Source organism: Brachionichthys hirsutus, chromosome 12, assembly GCF_040956055.1.
Source record: "Brachionichthys hirsutus isolate HB-005 chromosome 12, CSIRO-AGI_Bhir_v1, whole genome shotgun sequence".
Lineage (NCBI taxonomy): Eukaryota > Metazoa > Chordata > Actinopteri > Lophiiformes > Brachionichthyidae > Brachionichthys > Brachionichthys hirsutus.
In genome coordinates this window covers 8517113-8539295 of record NC_090908.1, presented here as the reverse complement: position 1 = coordinate 8539295, position 22183 = coordinate 8517113, and the positions used below count along the sequence as shown (strand labels likewise).

At 40.5% G+C, this 22183-nt stretch overlaps 1 protein-coding gene across 1 annotated transcript in view; it reads left to right on the top strand.

Annotated features, from left to right (window-relative positions):
* Window positions 1-21711, top strand: part of asic4a (acid-sensing (proton-gated) ion channel family member 4a) — a 71432-nt gene extending 49721 nt beyond the window's left edge. Inside the window, exons 2-10 of the mRNA XM_068746167.1 lie at window positions 11484-11628; window positions 11895-12022; window positions 12114-12267; window positions 15749-15802; window positions 17635-17788; window positions 18875-18966; window positions 19137-19216; window positions 19799-19909; window positions 21556-21711. Of these exons, the coding sequence (XP_068602268.1) occupies window positions 11484-11628; window positions 11895-12022; window positions 12114-12267; window positions 15749-15802; window positions 17635-17788; window positions 18875-18966; window positions 19137-19216; window positions 19799-19909; window positions 21556-21711 (1074 nt within the window). The remainder of the gene's footprint in view (window positions 1-11483; window positions 11629-11894; window positions 12023-12113; window positions 12268-15748; window positions 15803-17634; window positions 17789-18874; window positions 18967-19136; window positions 19217-19798; window positions 19910-21555) is intronic.
* Window positions 21712-22183: the final 472 nt, after the last annotated feature.

The following is a 22183-nucleotide window of genomic DNA, read 5'->3' as shown; positions in this document are numbered from 1 at the left end:
TTTCAGCATTTGTACGGGATGTGGAAGTCTTAAAACCCAGAGTCTCTCGGCAGAAGTTAGAAGGAGGACGGTTGAGTTTGCTTCCTGTGTGAAACCAAACGTCTCTAATCATCAAGAGGCTTTGTTCCTAAACAACAAAGGTTTGCTTGATGTCAACCTTCTTTAGAAAGGGTTTGACATAAAGAGGAATCATTGTGAGCTGTCCTGATGTCTGATCACCTGATGGATGAGAATGTGTTTGCTGTTATCTCCAACTTGAATGTCAGGGGTTCATGTAGCAATTCGCCTTTTGAACATCAGTAGCTGTTGAGAAACTTTAAAGTATAGGTGACCAGCGGATCAAAAAACCAGACATTTGTATGGTACATAATTCGAATTTATGCTTGAGATTCTTTGCGGCATCTTCAGCGGATCATATTGTATTGATATGGATTGTATTATACATTGTAATCATTGCAGTGATTGATGCGGTTGAGTAATAGGGCATCTATTGGTAAAGATCATCCCAACCTCTTCCACAGCTCAGTTTAGTAAGATTGAATGGACTCTGAGGTTTCGGCTGCAAATAACAACTTCAGTTTAAAGTCCAAGGCGATCAAACACACCTTGACAGTCGTGGGCTGTAACCACAGGATGTATTCCAATATTATGAGGCACGATCACAAGTAGGATCTTTAAAATGACAGTCAGAGCCCAGGCAGCAGGTTTGTTGTTGTCAAAGCTGTGGGATGTGCAGAGCCCAGTGTCAACTCTCTCTAATTCACATTGAGCTGTGTTGCCTGTGATGCAGAATATCAAAAGTGTGTGTTATGTTCACTGCAAATTAAAAAGCCAGCCGAGTCGTTAACTTCTGATGGTTCTTGGATTGAATGCAATAAAAACTCGCATTTGAAAAAAGGCTGAATAAAACCTCTGAATGGACACTGAACATCAGACATGAATGGGAAATGTGAAAGGACTTATGTATTATTGTAGAAAATGTGTCACATTTATTTATATTCAAGCCTCTATGTCCTTGAAGTTTGAGCGCTTCAGATGCTTCCTGGAGGGCTTCCTGCAATCGCATGATCCCCATTTGGCAGAAACGGGCTCCACATGCCAAACATCTGTGCAGGTGGCACCCGGCCACTCGGCTAATAGCAGGCCAGGTATCTGCGGCGTCTTTGAAGTGCAGACAGGGATTACTGTGGTCCTCTGCTCTCAAACTCAATAACCTGGAACTGAAGGAGCTTCAAGTTCAAATTCAACCTTTATTGGCCTCTGTTGATGAACAGTAGGAATTGCAAAAACTGTGAAAGATGAGCCACAGGCACACAAGACAGAACACTATGCGAGTGAAGATGATACACTACATATTAGACGCTAGAAAAGACTGTATTTGATGCTGATCATTCATTTGTACTACAATAGTGCAATGACGTGCATGCGTGTCTTGAAGTGGGTGATTGCACGAGCTTGTGAAGGACTTTTTTTTTTGTCCCAGAATGGAAAAAGTACCTAAAAGAAAGTTTATAATCCCATGAATGTCACCACCTGGAATGAAATCAGAGAAATGAATCTTTAACTCTCCTGCGGATATGTGGTCATTTTGTCTAAATGTCCTTATGTGACTCAGATGACTCGGCCAAGGACAGTATGCGAATCTGAGGCTTGCTATTCATTCAAAATGAGCTAGTCCTTTCTTCAATTTCTACATTATCTCCTTCTTCGCCACCCACAATTTAAGCAGAGTCTGATTAGAAACCAAATTTAAAAAGGGTGTGTTTAACTATGCAATTTAAACATCTGTGTCTGACTGACTTTCATGAGGCCGGGCTTTGGGTCCAGCTTGGTGTAACGGACTGTCCGATCGGCCACTCTCTCAAAATAAGCTATTTCAAGTGAGGGAAGACACTAATGACACATGTTTACTTGGATGTTTTATGTCACACTAAAATCCCAATCCCTGTGCTCATCAATGTTACACATGTTGCACTCACCAGATGGGAGGAAGAACGCAAGGTCAGCAAGTGGGTCAGTAAATGCACTTATTGCACCATCTTGTGAATAAATCAAGTGTTGCATGTCATTAAGAGTCTTAGGACATGACACAGTATTTATTTATTATCATTTATTTTCTGTAAAATTCTTTCAATCACAAATATTTGAATACATTGATAAACCCCCTCATAAATAATGTCACAAAATGACAAGTGCCAGCAGATGATATTTATTTGCAACGCTATCTATTTCATATCCCTGAAGGGACAACGTATATAATATAGGTGATTAATGTCAAGAGATAGGAGACGCTGATTCCCGTCTCAGGTAGTTTCCTCAACCCCGACAAGGTCCTCCAATCCAGCACATATCATTTCCCCAGAGCTTCCAGGAAAAAGAGAAACAACCAAGCAGGTGTCTTGGTTATGATGAATACTAAATAAAGGTTTGGCCAGGGAACTGCAATGCCGTTTCTTCCGTGGCAGTCGGGTGGGAGTGTTTGCGATTTGGAATGGGTGCCAGCCAGAGTCTGACAGGAAACAGAGAGTGGTGCAAGATTGAGTGCTGAGGAAATGAAATCCTGTGCTAATGATAGAGGGACCTTAATTAAACCCAAAATATCTAAATGACTGCAGAAAGACAAAGTGGACAGTTAGACAAATGCCTATGGTGGGATTGTTTGCCAGTGCGGCACCCAGGGCAAACTTCTCTTTTGTGGTGTGTGTGTCCACTGCACAGAATGACTGATTAGAACTGTGGGCAAAATGAGCTGAAGTGGAAAGTGAAGCATACTTGTCTGGTGTATTATTGGAAATATGTTTCTTTGCTATCTTGTGGCGCCCATTAGCTCATTCATTCAGCTGTGCTTTACTTCTTACGAGTGAGACATGACCTCAAGCTCAGAAGTGGAATAAATAGCCTGAAATTGCTCCTTAACCACCACAGGGCAAAACATGGCTTTACCAGAGGCACTGCTCGGGGTTGGCGGGGAGGATCCTGAATGACTCAGATGATCCAGAGTGTGACAGGGGCCACTCAACATGCCAGAGATTATACATTTTTAACTCGTCAGAGCTGTTAGATTTCCTGGAGGGCTGGACACTTTGACATGAAAATAACCATCCAGATTGATTCATTGCAGCAGATATAAATGGATAATGACAACTGTTGTTCCATATGGAGAGCAATTAATAGGTGCCGCTCCTTTCAGCTTTTAAGGTCAAGAGTTACTTCTCAGAGGAAAGTACAAAGTGTTGCCGCAAGAAATAATTCATCACAATTACACATAAAGGCTGATCAGGGACCTGTCTCGCTGTGGTCGTCCGGATGAATTACCTATTTTATGACAGTATTTCTCATCACATTTTTGAAAACCGCGGTTTCACGAGCCCGTGGCCCTAATTTTAGTGCATGCTCTGCTCAAAGGAAGCTTTCATATCACCGAGAGCACTGAATGTCGCGGGCTGCTCTATTTGCGAGTTGCTGTAGTGGACTGGAGAGCCTGTCCATTTTCAAAAAACCTCTTTTTCAAAAGCATTTCTCAGCGTTCCATTAGCTGAGTATGCTTGGATACGTGGGAAATAGCAGCATGGAGGTGGGGGTGAGAATGGAAGAGGGGGGGGGGGGGGGGGTGCGTGAGGATGGGGGAAAAATGGGAACACTAACATTTGAAGAGAGAGGTTTGCTGAGTGCACTGATCTGATTCCGGCGCTCCACTTATTTGTGGTGCTTTGTTGGAGGAAACCAGAGCGAAGGCTGTTAAAGGGGAGACGGGATGAGTCAGAACTCCTCCAATAAAGAATTAAACTAGCCTTGCAGATTCATGCGATAGATAATCATAAGAAATTACATTTGGTGAGCAACATATAGCTATATTACTTAAAATGCTCAAATATGTTCACCGCCTTCTGGCTTAGACCTATCTTATTATTTGATTATGAATACTATGGATGTTTTTTATGATTATTCAGAAAGTAACACTCATCATTATAAGCAGCATGCGTGCACATCTCATATTTGGAAATAATTGCATGGCATTAAACATCATTCTGCCCCTGTGATTACGCTCTATTTACTTCTCATGAATGTCTTCGATGTAAAAGTCAGCAATCACTTATCTAATGAAGGCTGGAACTGATGCACAGTAACTCTAATGTGTTGAACGGCAATCAAAAAACCTTGGTGTCCCTGGTTCTATGTTTAGAGACCGACATTGAGATGGAGGTTAATGGTGTAAAACCAGTATGCGTCGCATTCCAATCTGCGCTATTTCGGCTTCAAGGCTGAGCTTCTCAGTTTAAAGTTATGTTTTGAGTATATCAGAGAGGAAAGTTCTGATCTTTGCTAGATTGGTATTTACCGTAATTCCCGGTGTACAAGCCGCTACTTTTTTCCAATATTTTGAACCTTGCGGTTTATGCAACGACGCGGCACATTTACGTATATTTTCCCACTTTCGTTACGAGCCGTGTTTCGTTAAAGCCTATTTATTTTCGTTACAAAATTAACGCCCGCCCGCCCGGAGGGAAAGCCCCGCTTGCGCGTAGCTGGGGAGATCCGCGAGAAGCGCCCGGCGCTCGTCCAGAGTCGCCGCCGCCGGACCGCCGTACCCGGTCCCCGCCGCCTGTCCGCCATCCGCTACGCGGCGTCGGACGCGTCGCGTAGCGGGGAAGGAACCCACCCCCTCGACCTCCCGGGCGTCCCCACCCCTGCCGCACCACGCTCCCGCGGACGGAGGATGAGGGGCACGGGGGCAAGGGGGACGGGGACACCCCGCCAGGCGGGCGCGCGCACCGCGCAGCCTCCGACGGGCGGAGAGGGGAGGGCGACGGGGCGACTGCTCCCCCAGCCGCGGCTCGAGCCCAGCCCCGCTTCGCACCCCAGCCCGACCGACCCAGCCCCTAGAGCCAATCCTTATCCCGAAGTTACGGATCTGATTGCACTTGTGGCTTACGAATATGTGCGGCTTATTTTAGTACAAAATATATATATTTTTTAATTCAGTGGGTGCGGCTTTTTCACAGGTGCGCATAATAGTTCAGCAATTACGGTACCCCACTATGTATGTATGTATGTATGTAAAGATCTCAAAGTAATGGCCCATGATGAAAGCAATCTGCCTGACATTTGATTGAGGATTATGTATGAATTATGCAGCTTAACTATGTGCATGACAAGACAGAGGATTTGGCCAAGAGTCCTTATCGCCTCTTTACAGTTTTGCAGGCGTGTGCTGAGTTACCACATTATAATCATTTTTCCTAATCTTGAGATCAAGAATTACAAGAATTTCCGCAGCCTTGTTGCCAGGCATTGTGGTTTCTGAAGGTTTGTGGAGGTTTTGAAGACGGATGTTTAGTCCAGCGATTGGGTCCAAAGGCAGACGGTGGAAGATCTATTTTTGTTGTTATGCAATGAAGTGCAACAGAGCGCAGTTTATTAGGTGAATTAAACAGTCCTATTTTAATAAACCTTGCATTATTATTATTTTCACTCTACTGTTTAATTCAATTCTGTGGTCAAATAAGGCTGAAATGGTTTTTATATTTGAAGGAAAGGTGATTTTATTTTCGTGACTGCCAGATTAGATTTTTTTCCCAGCAAAACAGATCTTTGTCCCTAAATATTGTCAACAACATAAAATGTTCACCCTTTCCTTTGATGATTAATATTTGACTGCATTACTATTAACTTGCCACTTGATTCTTCTTGCTATTCTCCAGTGACTGAGTGTAAAAACAAGGGATGCAGTGAATTCTGCCTGTTTTACCCAGCATATAAAGTCTATAATCAATCTATAAATGTAGTGTTTCAAACATTCTTTCATGTCCACTGTATAGAAGGAAGCCTTTGAATAAAGCATGACATATTTTTATCAATCTCCTGACGCCTCACTGTTTTGACGTGAGGCGTCGCTCTATAAAGACTTTTTGAGGCAGCTGTTTGACTTCCTTTCTTTGCCGTGCCCTCTTTGTCTTCGAGTTCAAATTGGCCAAAACAGGTGTATTATGTAAACTTTGTGCACTGCATATAATGCTGAATTTATTATTTATTTGATTGTTTGGCGAGAGTATTTAATTGTTATAATAAAAACATTTTACCAATAAAATCCAGATTAAAATGTAGTTAAATGTTTAGACATTTAAATTCCCTTTAAAAGGACTCATTTCTAATCCTTTTGAAAATGGCTTGTGTACTGTACCTTGACATTTCTACTACTCATTTCCCATGGGGGGGGGAGTTTAAACAGGATATCTTGGAACAACAGAAAGAATTACAGCTATAATTGAGACACATTTCATGGTGGATGGATAAATCAACCAATAGATTACAAATCTGGGAGATTCTTACAGGCCTGTTGCAAACGCAGCTGGTCCTGAGAAAGCCCTTTGCTTAGTCCATGTAAATATTCAGTTCATGTCACGTTGTGATTCGCTGGCTTCCGCTGAGCGGTTGTAATGAACACATTAAATCAAGGATCATTCTCACCCAACCTTTACCCTGCATGAGCCACCCTTAATAGTTTTCATCTGCCAATCACTGCTCTGGGATATTATTCCACCTCTCATAATTGAATTCAAATCCTTCTCCCTTACACGCAGCGCTCTAACCAATGCCACACGGCCTGTTGGGAAACAGAGGTCCTCCGGAGAAAAACTAAAGTGATTCTGCTGGTTATTTAAAAGGAAAACTGCCGAGTGATTGTCAGATTGCGGTCACGAAGAGGGTATTTAAAGGTTTATCACACTAGGGCTTGGAATTACATGGTAATAGCCTGGTTTCCTAATGCATTCAGCATGGAGAGGTGCTTTAGAAAAAAACAATTCTAACAACACACAGACTTTAAAAATGTTTAAAGACTGCAAAACATATTTATACTTTCAAGAATACTCAACTTGCATATTTACAGGGTGAACATTAGCCCATTTATTTGAATAAAGAGAAGAAAAACTCAAAAAATAGAATGTGAGAGAAAGTGCTAGAAGAGAAACAGCGTGTCTCCCTGTTTGCACCGACGTACCGTACTTGTCAAGTATAGACTGAAGTAGCAGCAGTCATCCCTGATTAACAAGGGAAACCACTGCGGGGTGAAATACAACCCCTCATTCTTCCCACTGCCATTGCACTCTGTATGTATTACATTAAGCAGGCATCATTTGCAGTGCACACGGCAGAATGTACCCAGCAGCTTCATTATTTGTTTTCCTACAGGGCCGGATACTACCCCTGACTCTTACTGTGAAGCTCTGTCCTATGTTTTGAGAGTTACTTTACCATAATTCTATTGACCGCACATTTATTTAGGAATATGCATTGTGCAGAAATAATAATTAAGGTATCAATAAATAAGAATAACAGTAAACAATAAAGGTGACAGAACTGCATTGCAGCACGACATCCAGCTGTGAATCTTCATTGTTCGTGTGATTCCTTCTCTGTCTTTATCAAGCCCATTTTGAACAGTGTCACCCTCTGAAGAAGATCTTTCCTATTATAGCTAAATGGAGGCATTTTTTATGCTACTCAGATAGTCTTATTTGACTGGCAATGCTGAGTTAAACAGTCTGATAGCAGTTTATTTGAGTCTATTTTAAACAAAATGGCAAAATGGTAGGAGATATTTAAGATCGAGTGGCAGTGAATGTCATACAGTCTTTTTGACGTGTAAAACGGCTTGAAATGTTTTGGTTGGTTTTGCTGTTGATTTTTTTTTTCTTTTATTTTGGGAAGCTATTTTTGTTAACCAATAAACGTGCACAAAGTTGAGATGTGTCATCATTATTTTCAGAGCAGTTGCATTTTCCGGTTTACAGGACGAACACAACGACGGTGCTTTCAAAAGAGTACATGCTATAACAAGCTTTTCAAAGGCTTTCTTTTTTACCCCCCGCCCAAATGCATTGTTGTGTAGACGAATGGCCCTCACCACATCAAAAGTCTGTTTTACGGTTGGTGTTGAAATCCCCAGGCTGTAATCAGCATGTCAGTCCAGTTCAGCGGGGGTTTCTTTCCCCCTTACCACAGGGCCTCCTCGCCAAGGTGTGCCTTTAAGTGGTGATGCGCTTCCATTTAAAAGCAGCAGGCTGATCTGGGCTGTGACTACTAGTCACAAGCATCTCTGTGAAACAGTGGACACACATTTAATTTACCCTGTTCGTATTTCTTCCCATCACACAGCACAGAAGGGAAAGGTAGTTGGAGTCGAAAAGCCGCTTAGAGAGATCCACTAATTGAGGCACTCTGCAAATCCTCTTCTGGCAGTTAACATCTAACTCTGGCTGCTTGTACTACGCTCTGCCTTCCTAAACTACTGGAAAATATTCGCTTGCAAAGCTCTTCTAATTTGGTGCTAAGCAGATTCCTATACATTTGTAACAGTAAAAGTAATTTATTACTGAAGGGTTTTATATGAAGCAACAAAATCAGGAAATTTTTGATTTTGCTAACTGGGAACATGAAGATACTGTAAAAATCAAGCAGATATCTGAGAGCGCAAACCAAACCAAACCAGTGAGAATCAATAGTGACAGTTTTTTTAAGGCTGAGGGCAAGAGGGCAAGAACAGGATTTGTTTGAAGCGTCTTCTCATTTATCCATTAGATTTCCAACCTCATGTCTCCCTGTTGTCATTGCTGCGATCCTCCTTATTTCACTTTGACTATTGTCGCTGACAGAACTTTGAAGTAAGCATGCACATATGGAGAAAAGCCATAAGAAACCTAATCTGACTATTGCTGCTGCTGTTGCTGTCACATCAGCATAAATCAGACACGTCTCATTTAAGATTTACCGGTACGCTTTTTACGCTGAAAAACAGTACATCAACACACACAAAAAATCACATGGGCCACTGTTGTCTGCAGCTTTAGTGGGGGGGAATGGGAATCAGAGCATGGTTGGACGAGCCAAAAATACCAATTGGGAAAGCCTCTTGCAGATTTTAAGACACTGCCAAAAGGAAAATTGCTAAAATCAGTCTAATCACTTTGGACTTCCAAATGACAACAGACTGAACAATGCAGCATTAAGTACTGTAAGGTTTAGCTCTTGCAAGCAACTGAGCTACAAAAGCTCTTTTCATTTGGATTATAACCACCATGCTACTGCTCTTTTTCCACTTGTCAACAACAGTGCCAAGTTCCCTCTTGGGTATTATCCAAGTCAGCCCTGTTAACTCTGCTGAATTTGGTGCCACATGTAACAAGAGAAAAATGCTCCATCAATCAAGCTGCAGATACAGAAAGCCATTGGAGGTTCAGCGGAACGGAAATAAACAGGTGGAAGCTCTGCCAACGACCATTTCCTGGGTGAGATGATGGGAAAACTTTGCCATCCTCTCCAGGGACATCATTTGAGCATATCAGCATCCTGAAGAACACAAAGATTGAAAGTGGAACCGGAACTGAAAGCGGGGTGTTTTGAGCTTCATGAAAGTGAAATCTTCCTTTGCCTCTGTTGCTTGCGTTGTCAGATAAGGTCTGGCTGCTGACGCTCAAGTGTGTCAATGAAAGGTGGGGAGGAACAGCGATAAGTGCAACTGCTCCGCAGTCAACAAAAAAAAGAGATTAAACCATCTCAACCTAGTGGCACGTCAGTCAAAAATCACACGTGAATACACGAGGCCCCTGTCAACAGGACACCGCCATCACTTTTCCTTGAGTTGAAAAGTGCTGTAATTTAATAAAGTAACAACCACAGCTACCAAAGCACAGATTTTAATGTGATGGCCCATTTTAATTAGAACTTGTAGCCATTCTTCTGGATCCTTGACTCATGCTGGATTTCTATTTTTAAGGCATTGAAACACTCTCCCACATTTAATTCAAACACACACACACACACACACACACACACACACACAAATACACAGATCAAAAGCCTCACGGTCTATTATTGCTTAAAATAAAGGTGTCTTTCCAAACAAGAGGTTTTAGTCGGTAGCATTCATTTCTCGCTCTAATCACTATTGTGGATATTGTAAAATTGCCCACTGTTCCAGGAATGACTTGACCGAACCTCACCACAGTCTTTGATTTGCTGTGCAGTCATCTCAGATGTGAATACACCCTGCGGTCTCTAAATGAGAGCTTATTTTGTTCGAGCGGTGCCCTAATTTAGACATCATAGTACTCTTTAGGAGAATCAAGCTGATATCAAAGAAAGAAGACACACACACCGGTGTTCTCAAGCATCACAGCATCCCTCTAATGATGTCTGCATCTTCTGTATGCGGCTTGATTGTTGTTTCTCTTTCCATTTTTGCAGCAACTTGCGGATGGACCTCTACCGTATGATTTCTTTGCCTTTAATTCCTCCATCACTGCACACTTTTATTTGATATTTGGACAAAGTGAGTCCAAATTGACTACTCTTTCCTGCACTGTGAAAAGCTGTATAATAGTGTGTTTATAAATACTCGTCATTTAGAGGAGGCAAATGCACTACTAGGAGTTGTTATCCAAGAAATCGGCCTGTGGTGCCTCATATAACGGTGTCTAGTTATTCATCAGCATTTCATTCTCAGGCCTGGTCAAATCTAATTTTCTCATGATGTTTTGGACAGAGGCAAGTGGATTGTAAAGGAATGAGTTTGACCACCTACATAACTGATTTAATCTGAAAGTATAGTATATTTAGTAAAACTCTTTTTACATCCTTGTGGATCAGAGATTTCTTTTTTTTTTGGGCCGTTATTAACATCTCTTTTACAGTAAAAGAAACATTTTAAAATGTATTTTAAACTCTCGCAATCTTCCATCTGACTTCCATGTGACTCAACTTCAACACATATCCTAACTTTGGGGTTTAGCAAAATTTAAATTGGATGATTGATAATGAATATTTGGTGTTGCCGTTTTCTACAACATTGTAAAGATATAATCCAAAAATATTGTTGAGGTTTTAGATCTATTTTTCAGCTCATCTGTAGGAGCTATCTCCGACTTTCACCTTTGATTCTGTGGTGTCCTTTGGTTTACATTTCAGTCACGGATTCTTCCTTTATGACTCGCATGAGATAACTGACTTGCAAGACGGATATTTTCTGCAGTGCAGCAGTTTATAAGGGAAGTACAAACTAAGAGGTGACGTGTACCCCACAGAGACGGCTCCTCTGATAGGTGGTGACGTGACAGTTCATTCAAAATAGACTCACTCTTATTGTTTCTTGTTTTCTTTTGAAGGAAGATAAAATCATATTTTACGCCATTTGATATTTCAGCAGGATAGTAGCAGTATTGAGCTGCATTGTGCTGGATTTGTGTTGGGAATTCATTCAAATACAGTTTATCAAAGTCCACGAGGGACCGAACCAGAAGACTGCATTCAGAGGTTTCCGGGAAATAGTCACTTACTTTTACAAGCAAACGCTGTTTTGTTTTGTTTTGTTTTGTTTTGCTCCATATCTCTGCGTACTATTTCCATGCGCCGCTAGTGTGCCACAGCCAGTACGTGGACTGTCATGTTTGTGATGATGTTCTTGATAAGAATCTCTTCTCCTCCAGGTTTACACCAGATATGGGAAATGCTACACCTTTAATGGTAACAAGAGCACATCCAGGAAAACCAAGCAAGGTGGAATGGGAAATGGGCTAGAGATCATGTTGGATATCCAGCAGGACGAGTATCTGCCCATCTGGAGAGAGACAAGTAAGCCTCAATAATATTTGTACAATGTAATCCCATTCTATGCTACAGCATGTACTGTAAAAACAACCTGCAGCAATAATCCTGGGTCATATACAGAAAATAATGCATTTTATGATTGCATTTCCATGTCTAGTAAAGCTGAAATTCCTGAAAAAAGAACGATTTGTGCTTAGCTACTGTCTTTTAACTGATTTTTTTCAAAGCATGAGCCCATGTGATATTCCTTTTAACAATGCTCCGTGCTCGTGCGCTGTTTCATCCCGAAGATGAGACGTCCCTGGAGGCCGGCATCCGAGTTCAGATCCACAGTCAAGACGAGCCTCCCTACATCCACCAGCTGGGATTCGGCGTCTCTCCGGGCTTCCAGACCTTTGTTTCATGTCAGGAGCAGAGGGTAGGTCTTCATCACAGTTACCAGATTGTTCCCACCAGCCACCTTCCCCTGATGGTTCAGACCAAGCTCTAATAAATCTCTGTATGCTCAGCTGACCTACCTGCCCCAGCCCTGGGGGAACTGCCGCTCCACCAGCAAAGAGAAGTTTCCTGGATATGACAAATACAGCATCAGCGCCTGTCGCTTGCTCTGTGAGACCAACGAGGTCCTGCGAGTGTGCAACTGTAGGATGGTGCACATGCCTGGTAAGATTAGCCTTCTGTCAAATTATGGGGTGCTAAGCAGATATCATTAGGGGGGGGGGACTAAACGCACACACGTTTGGTAATTTAAGCTTTTGGCCTGACATTAAGTTACTGGCAGGTCAGACTCTGAAGAAAACTGATAGCTGAATAAGACCAAATGCATGGTGCTTTATGTGTTGTGACAACGTCAAGGTTATGAAAACTGTGGAAAAGTGACGTAAAATCCTCCAAAAGAATTAGTGCTAAGTTTTCCCTCCTCTTTTTTAACATTTGGTCCAATACGATTGAAAAACACACATGAGCCTTTCTGTTTGCATACTGTGGGCTGTCATTATTTTCATCCCACTTCAATAATATAGCACGGATATAATTTGCGCCACCACGTGCTTGACCTCGATGCTTGTAATCAGGTGTGAGATGCTCGTCAAACGGTGCCAGCAGCTCTCTGGTCAGTGACTCTTTTGTAAGCGAATGAATTTCGGATACATTTGTGCATATACTTGAGCTTTCTGAGAACTGTTGCCCAGTGATACTGTGGCCCTCGTCATGACTGTGAATAAATGCATTAATGTATCTGGTGTCTCTATGTTTGTGTTAAACCAGTAAATAGTTTGATGGCAGCTGTTGGAATGTATCGGTTGTGTAAGAGTTTCATGTGGGATTCATGAATCATGTAGTCTTTTCTTATATTTCAATGTGGTTACTTGTCTCTAGCTTGTGTTCTTATCGTGCAGGGTGGCAGTGTCTTCCATCAGTGTGTCGTTTATATGACAACAAACTATGAGTTTATAGGGTTGGGAAACTCAGATGCTTGCTTACTTATCAAAGCGGTTGCTGCTTTCACTTTGTTTTTTTCTCTCGAGTCCGATGCACTTACTGTATCTCATACCCTAGGCCTATATATATATATATATATATATATATATAGAGAGAGAGAGAGAGAGAGAGCGTTTTCAGTGATTGCACCTTTTCCCAAAAAAAGTGTTTACTGCAACAATTTTTCAATGGAGACACGTAGGAAGCACGGAGCAATGAATGGAAAAGCCTTTCAGTTAATAGACAGTAAGGGCTCTTCTCATAGCAGTTGTGTTTAGAGTACAGCAGCGCCACTTGCTCTTTGCAACGATGCATCACATCTGATATTTATCAGATATAATACATGTGGAACTTTTTCCAGGCCTGTTGCCCACTCTGACTGTACAAGAGGGCTTCTTGGTGGCAGGAAGCTTGTAAAATGTTATTGCTCTTATCAATAATAAACATTATTGTTGCATATAATTTCCCTTAAATTCCTCCAGAAGGCTGATAACAGTAACAATGTAACAATTAAATGTAAGATCATACATCATACAATTTACAGTGTTTTTTTTATTAGATTTTACTCCAGCTGTCGTCTGTAGCACAGTTTTTGAGAGAACAGCACATGTGTTAGCAGCCACTTTGCAGCTGTTTACAATCCATCTACTATGCCAGGAAAATGGCTTCAGCATGTGTTGCACAATGTCACATTTGTTTACAGTCTCTTGCTTTGAGTGTTTCAGTGTACAGCACAAGTTAATGATCTCTATTGTGTTTTAATTGTTTGTGCATGTTGTTTTAGATCATTTAAGGCACTACATTAAAGTATATTATATTCTCGTATTAACCTACACTGAGTAAAATTCTGGTGGTAGCTTTATCAGTCTGAGTTTGTCAGCGGGATCCAACAGAAAAAGCCTCACAGGATCTGTGACTTATATTCAAGGTGACTATTTATAGAGAATTGTATATCTTTGCTCATGACTCATGACCTTTGAGTCGTAGAAGCAAAAGTGTGTTTTCTGGAAATGCTTGGTTTGAGATGGATTTTTTTAGTGTTTTAGCCTATTTCTATTTTGGTTGACCACAAAAATAACGCTTTTAAGCTGTTCTCATTCTTAATACAGCATACAAAGACAATGTGTTTTTGTCTCTAATCCCAGAATTTGTAAAGAAAAAAAAGAAACTTATGGGATGCATTCAATACGATTATTTATTTTTTCAATAAATCAATTTTGCCACTGACAAAATCAATGTGTGAAACATTTGAATTTACAAGCCCAGCAAATCAAGACTTGAGAAACATTATAAAGCAGTTAAAATGAGCTCAGCCTTTAACATCTGCAGACCTAAAATGAAACATTAATGCAGCACTGATGTTGATCCAAAACACTGACAAACATTCGACAGAATGAATGTTTTTACTTTGGTATCTTATATATACTAGTAGTACTGATAACACAACAGTTTACGTATAATGATTTTAAGTGTATTTCCAAAGTAAAGATATCTTGTAATTCCTCTACCACTGTCAAACACAGAAACACAGCCAAGACTTATTAAAGACATGAGGAGAACACAATGAACAATGAAAAGCTTGTTTTCCAGGGGACAATTTCATGAGATTTGTTTTTTGCCTCACAAAATCTTGGACATGACTCAGAAAACACAAACCCCCACCAGGGTAACTACCATCCTTGTTCAGCATTTTCTGTCCCCCTTTTTGTTTTTTAAATACAAAACCTATGTGACCTTCTTCATTTCATATGAGAAAGCCGTTGTGGTGATTTGGCATACCGTAGACAAAATGTATTTGACTTTTTACATACCAGCAATTTCTTGCTGCACAAGTGTTGTCAAAATTGGTGATTTATTTTTGTTGTCGTCTTTTGTGTATTTGTGTATGTTTGTGACAAAATATAAACTAGAAAACAGACCCTCACCTCCAATAGACTATTGGATCGTGTGAGACAGTAAACAGGGCTTCCGGATCAGAGGGGCCAAACATGCTCTAGCTTGCTGCTCCTGAACGTACTACAAGACTCTTTCTGGACTCTTTTTCCCATCATGCCATTCGTTTCCCTCCCTCTTAAAGTGGCAGTTTACAGCACAGGCACAATTGCAGATGTAAAAATAATTCTAGAATCTGGATCCAGATCCGGATCAACGCCATTCTCGGGGAGGACCGAGCCACGGACAGAACCTTGCTTGTGTAAAACTTTCGAGTCGAGTGGGTTACTAGTTTTTGAGTTATACGCTCGGACAGACAAACAGACAGACAGACAGACAGACAAACAGACAAACAAACGCACCCAATTGCAATACCCTCACCTCCTCTACGGCGAGGGTAACAAACAGACAGGCCTCTGCCATTTAATTGTGCTGCTGCTGAATGCCTGGGCAATATGTTTTCTTTTTCTTTTTACCAGGAATAGCATATCGATTGTTTATTAAAGATTAAATGTGCCTCGCCGCTGAGGCCACTTCTGGATGTTCCATTTCTCAGTGCATTCAAGGACAAAGATCCAAGATGGCCCAGCCGCTGTGGATGGAAGTCATCCTCTGTGTGCCTGCCTTAATTTGGAGATGAATAATAAGCTGTGAAGTGTTGTTTGCAGCAGACACGGGTCACTGATCATTTTGTCTCTGATTGATCAGACTCATTTTCTGTTCTCCATTCCAGGAACGGCAGATATCTGCCCTCCCAGTAAAATCAACTGTGTTGACAAAGCACTCGGTAAGAAACAATCGTCCTTCATTTCTTTTCTCATTATAATAGGTTTCCCCCAAAGGCAAATTGAACCACCATCAGTAAATATGATAATAACTTTTTTCCTACAATACAAATACCTGGAGGTAGACTTGATGTTTTGAAATGACTTTTCCTCATTGTGATTTAGTGTGTTTAGAGCGTAATGGCTCTGCCTCCATTGTTGAGCTGTAACATTAATCCAGTGCTCAAGTCCTGCATATCTGTTCATGCACCCCCCCCCCCCCCAACCTTAGGCGGAGAGTTCTCCCTCTCCTCCAATAAGCATCACAACTGAATAAAGGTGACTAGCTTTCAAAGGTTTCCATTAAAATGAATAAAGAAATAAATACTTTTTATGGTCATGGTACAGTCATAATTTCTCATGGTAATAAACACAAATGTTTCTATTGACAATGTGGTTGAATAAAATCTTAGTTATATATGTATATCACAAAGGTGTTTGCACAATATGTGCAAACCTGCTCCTGCATAAAAAAATCCCTTATTGCTAATAAAACACAAATCATCACATAATTACTGTTGCATTCCTCCCTGCCACGAGAACAGGTCATGTTACCCTGGAGAAAATCTAAGCATGTTTTCCATACACTATAGAGTAGCACTTCATTATTTAGTCACCCAACATGTTTTGTAATGATTTTTAATAATTACTTTAAACAATATTACTAAAGTTTATTAATGTTAGGTGATTAAACTAAAACCTCATTATCTCTTAAGTATTCACCCATGTCTCTCATCTGTCTGTGTACAACATGTCTCCCCCCCCAAAAAAAAAATATTAAAGGATTTTGATACAGTTTTTGTTAGAATTTCCATTGTTAATATAACTGTTATGGAAAAGAACAGCCCCATCTGGTGGGCAGCGATGCTGTGTACTCTGAAGGTGACATGATGTCGCTAGGGTCAATGGGAGGAGCCATGACCTTTTGTCAATAAAAGTGAACCGAGAAGCAGAAACAGTTGGAGGAAGTGTGCGCTGGACCAGAGGATCTGGGCGACGAGAAAGAAAAACGAAACCTAGAGTCCGCCTGTTTCATTTCGGTGCGTTTGAAAATTAATAACACAATGATAGAGACTTTAACTATCAGTTTTGTGGAGGAATGGGCCTTCAGGCAACGGAGAGTTGATTAGAAATCTAGGAAGTTCGAGCTCTGGGTGGGGATTCAAACAATATAGTTGCACTTATAAAGATCCTCCCTATTAACGAATGTACTACTCAGCTGTACTACAGACATGTCCACTCACTCAAGGAAATACATTTATTTGAAGTGTCTTGTTATATTGTTGATTTTTAATGGCCCTGCCATTCAATTATTGGCATCCACATAACTTCTCTGGTGAGCATAAAGCATATTCAAAACTGCACTAATCAATATTGGTATCAGTATTGTAACAAAAGATCAAGTGATTATTTGTAATGTGGAAGGGATTAATCATGTAGTGAAAAACCAAGAGAAGAATCACGGCAGTTCCTCTCAGCGTCACAGAGCAGTTTATCACCTTTCAGCTACCGGTAGTCTTTTGGTTTTGCTGTTTTGGTTCATCTTCACTGCTTTCATCGACCTTTTGTCCAGATATAGTTTACTCAGAAAAATATATTGATAAATCCACTGGAGATTACCCGCCCAGCATCACTGTCAGCAGCCGCTGAACATTTATCAGTAAATCTAAACACACGATTTAATTGCTGGTTAGAAGCTCCAAATTAATGCTAAAATTGCTTTAGCTTTGCTATTTGAGATTGAGAAACAATTTCAAGTGATCCATGACAAACGGCTGTTTTTATTGTGTTGCAGCACAGCAGCAGAAGAACAGCGGAGACGCCTGTCCATGTGAGACGCCTTGTAATCTCACGCGTTACGGTAAAGAGCTCTCCATGGTCAAAATTCCCAGTAAAGGCTCCGCTCGCTATCTATCCAGGAAACACGACAGGTCAGAAGACTACATCAGGTACGACAGGAACCTTCAGCAGGACGCGTATGAGCAGCTATAGTGTGGTCAATAAAACGAGCAATTAACTATGACCTCCGGTCTGTGATCGCTAACAGACAACAGGAAATGGAAACAAAAATCAATCACCTCATCACACAAACATTTTATATTTTGTCTTTGGGTAATAATTCATCATCAGGGATTTTTTTCTTCTTTTGTTTGTTTATTTGAAAGTCAGGCACCATGAGGTCATTAAGAATACAGAGGCCTATATATTTTTTAATATATATATTTAATCAGAGCATTTGATTAATTTATTGATTGTATCATACGATCCTGAGATACTTCTTCTGTTGGCCATGTGGTCAGCTTGTCAGATGATCTGACTAACACTCTTTTTTTTAATGGAAATGGCTAGTTAAATGTATAGTTTTGGTTACTCTCTGACCTGGCACTATCATTTGGCCGGCTCTTCTCTCGATAACCACTTCATGACAAGATGCCTCCAACTGAATTTCATGGTAGAATAAAAACAATGTTTTGAGTCTCCTGTTTACCACTTCCTAGATTGCAAAAGAAATCTGTTGTTTTTGATAATTATTTCGAAATCGCACTCAGATAATTATTTTGCTTCTAAAACTTGATGTTTTAGCTCTTTGCTTCTATTAATCTGTTCCGCTCTATGAATTTTCATTTTACATACTTTATATAATTTGTTTGTGCGCTGTGCAATCAAGAAATAACAAGCACAACAATAAGATGTGTTAAGAAGAGGTGGAAGTGATAATGTGCTTATGAGCTCCAGAAAGTCGAGTAAGTGCATATTGTTCTTCCCTTAAATTGTCTGACAGTATTTGTCCATTTAACGGAAATCCATAATTAACAGTTAACACTTATGTGACAGAACCCGAGGTTCTTTTCACCTCAGTTAAACCCTGAAACAGGTCATTATCTAAAAAAATGCTTTTGATCTGTGTAATGAGTCGCCTGACAATTCCGACATGATAGTTTAAGAAAAAATCTGACTTTGTTTTTTTCTGTGATTCATGAAAATTATGGATTTTTCCGTTTGTTTTCACATTCATACTCTTGTTTTTTCTACAGAGACAACTTCCTGGTCTTGGATATTTTCTTTGAGGCTCTGAACTATGAAACAATTGAGCAGAAGAAAGCTTATGATGTTGCAGGTTTGCTGGGTAAGATTTATGGCACTCATTCTTCTGTTTTTTTGCGTATTTAAATAGACTTGTTTGTACACAATGAGAGGTGTTGTAGTAGCAGCATGCACTCCTCATTAGAATAAACCACGGGAAGTGGTATAGCATCAGGTTCTTTTTGCGGTTCCTTAATAATTCTTCCTTTTCAGGTGACATCGGTGGACAGATGGGTTTATTCATCGGTGCTAGCATCCTGACAGTCTTAGAAATACTGGATTATATCTATGAGGTACGGTCTCGACACACCTCCACATAGGTCATGCAGTGTGACATCAGAGCTATGTCATAATTATCACAAATTAACAGCTGGATTTCTATATAAAATCTGCAAATATTAACAAAATATTAAAAAAAGTAACACACACACATTGGTGCCTCCAATATTTGGTTTGCCTCTGAATAATACTGAAAAAAATATATATATATATATTTTGAATGTTGTGCATGTCGGTAAATTTCAATGCTCTTCTTATTTTGTGATTGTCAGAAAATCTAGGCACAGGCCATGCATTTGTTTAGTATGCGTGAAAGGCATTTCATTTCATTTGATTTATTTGAAGAAACTCATAATCACACAGGTCTGTGCAGAGGACGTGCTTCTAACGCTGATCATGAAATGAAATCCTGTCTCCGCTGCATCCCCTTTAATCTCTCTAGCCAGCTCCCTGCTGACTATAAAGTCAAATCAGAGGGAGCAACGATAAAGCAGTCATCGCAGAGAATGAACTCTTCACTTTGCTGCATTTCTTGTCTCATCCGCTCATTTCCGCTCTTTCGCCTGCCCTGCTGCTGCTGCTTTGGGTGGGACCAGGTGATCAAGCGTCGGCTACAACGTCTGCTGAGGCCGCAGAAAGAGGAGAGGAAGAACAAGCCGCAGACCAGCACCGTCGCAACAGTCAGTTTAGAAGAAATGAAAACAAAGGTATGGGACAAACTGGAACAGATGCATTGCTTTGATGTAGAATGCAAGTTTCCCTGCAACATTTGAATGGTGCTGGGATACTACTAAGCAACTTCATTTTCTACTTCTAAAATCATGAAGACTAAATTGTCCCTAATTAGTCTTAACCACTCTGCAAAGTGCATCTTCCTCCTTGGATTCGGTGTGGCTCAACTCTCATGTGAAATTGCTCACGTCTGAACATTTCTCCACACCACATGCTAAATCCAGAATATCTTTTTCATTTTAAACAAGCCAGCCAGAGAAATTGAAAATATTGATTTTGTTACTGCTCGATATTTTTGCAGCTTTGAATGGGTTTGGCTGCCGTGATTGTCTAAAATCTAATTTTACATTCCAGTTCTGATGCAGACACCAAATTAGTTTAGAAAATGTGCAGAAAGCCACAGTATATACAACAATCCGAAAACAATTCACAGAAAATTCAGTCAAGATAATCTGGAACTCAGCTTTCTATTTATTTAATATACTACACATATATATACATATAGCACTTTAAATAACTGACACCCGGCATGCTACTGGTTTCTTTCTCTCAGAAACCACGAACAAAGATGAGGTGTAACAGCTGTTTACACATTCCTGTATTGACAAGGGTTTCATTTGTAATCTGATCTTCTCCCTGAGTTTACAACAGATACATCTGGGAAAATGCCATAAAACACAAAGTATCACTTTACTGGATAAGTTTTGACACAAAAACAAATTGGAAACTTTAGAGAGTTAGATGAAAAGATCAATATTTTAGACTTTAGAGTCTGCATAAGAAATATCAGTGCTGCTCCAAACATTGCAAAATGTGTTGCAGAGAAAAGGAGAAACCATTTACTCACATTTGAATTTTGAAAATTACCTTTCAAAATGTCATTTTTATTAAAGGGCATATTTTATCATTAAACATTTTTAGATCTGTGAATTATTTTAGTTTCACTGTCTTGCACTCCTCACTCATTTTGATCCTTTGCGACACACAATAAGTTAAAAAGCTTTAGAACCGAGCAGGTTTTAACTTTACCGAAGATGGAATCTGATATTGGCCATAAGGAGGCTTTGTGGCGGGAAGGAAATGTATGTCACACACACACACAGATGCTAAATGGTACGCGGTCCATCTGGATGAGATTCGTGTGTTTGTAATCTGTGTGTGATGAAACGGTGGCACCTGACAACCTGGGATGCATACGTGCTCAATTTGATAATAGCATTGTGTTTGCTTCGCTCACTCTATAAAGCATGGTTTCAAGGGAAGTTTCACGCTGTTCCTGTTCGCAAACAGCGTCCAGGTGCAGCCACCACAGTGAGGTTGCTTGGTACCATTGTGCTTGTGGAGAAATCAATACCAAACTGTAGTCACCGATCACATCTTGCAGGCTGTGCCATAAACAGAGACAAGTCTTCAATTTACATATAGATTAAAAATCCCGAGAGGCATTCTTTTTTATTTTGGACAGAGCCAGTCTAGCTTTAAATCCAGATAAGCCAACACCTAAAGATTTTCCTGATCCTTTTTAAATGCAGCTTTGTATTTTGTGCTTGGACATCAAATCATCTTCATCTGATTCACATTATGGAATCTTGAGGTTGTTTTGTTGTGATTTCTTCAACAGGAGCCCAACGACACAACAAGGAGCCACCCAGAGGGGGCGTACGCCAACAAAATTCTCCCCAACCACCACCACCCTCACCCTCACCCTCACCCCCACCCCCACCCTCACCACCATCACGCCGGGCGCCATGGCGTATTTGAAGACTTCGCCTGCTAGAGCTGGCCGGTCGTCGTGACACCAAGAGATCAAAGCTTTCTGTGGTGAGATCAATAACGGACCCTCGGTGTTTCCGTCACAAGTGAAAAGCTACAGCCAAAGTCGAACACCAAACTGGTGCTGCTAACAAAGCACCTGTACGTACAGTATATCGGCACAAATCGGACACCGCTTTTACTTTTTGTTTTTCTCCACGGATGGGGCCCCCTGTCTCCACTTCACGGGGAGGAGTCATGTGCTTTTTAGATTTCCTCATCATCATGAGGCAACAGGAGGAGGACTCAATGTTAACTTGATTCAGTCTATACTCCAAAATGTATCATTTATTTATTTATTCAGAGAACATCCTTGTTTGTTTGTTTTTCTGTCTGTAACCCTTCATTTATCTCGCAGCAAAATATTGCCTCCTACTTCATGGAAAACACATTGTACCATATCAAGTCAACTTATATTATAAATAAATGATGTAATT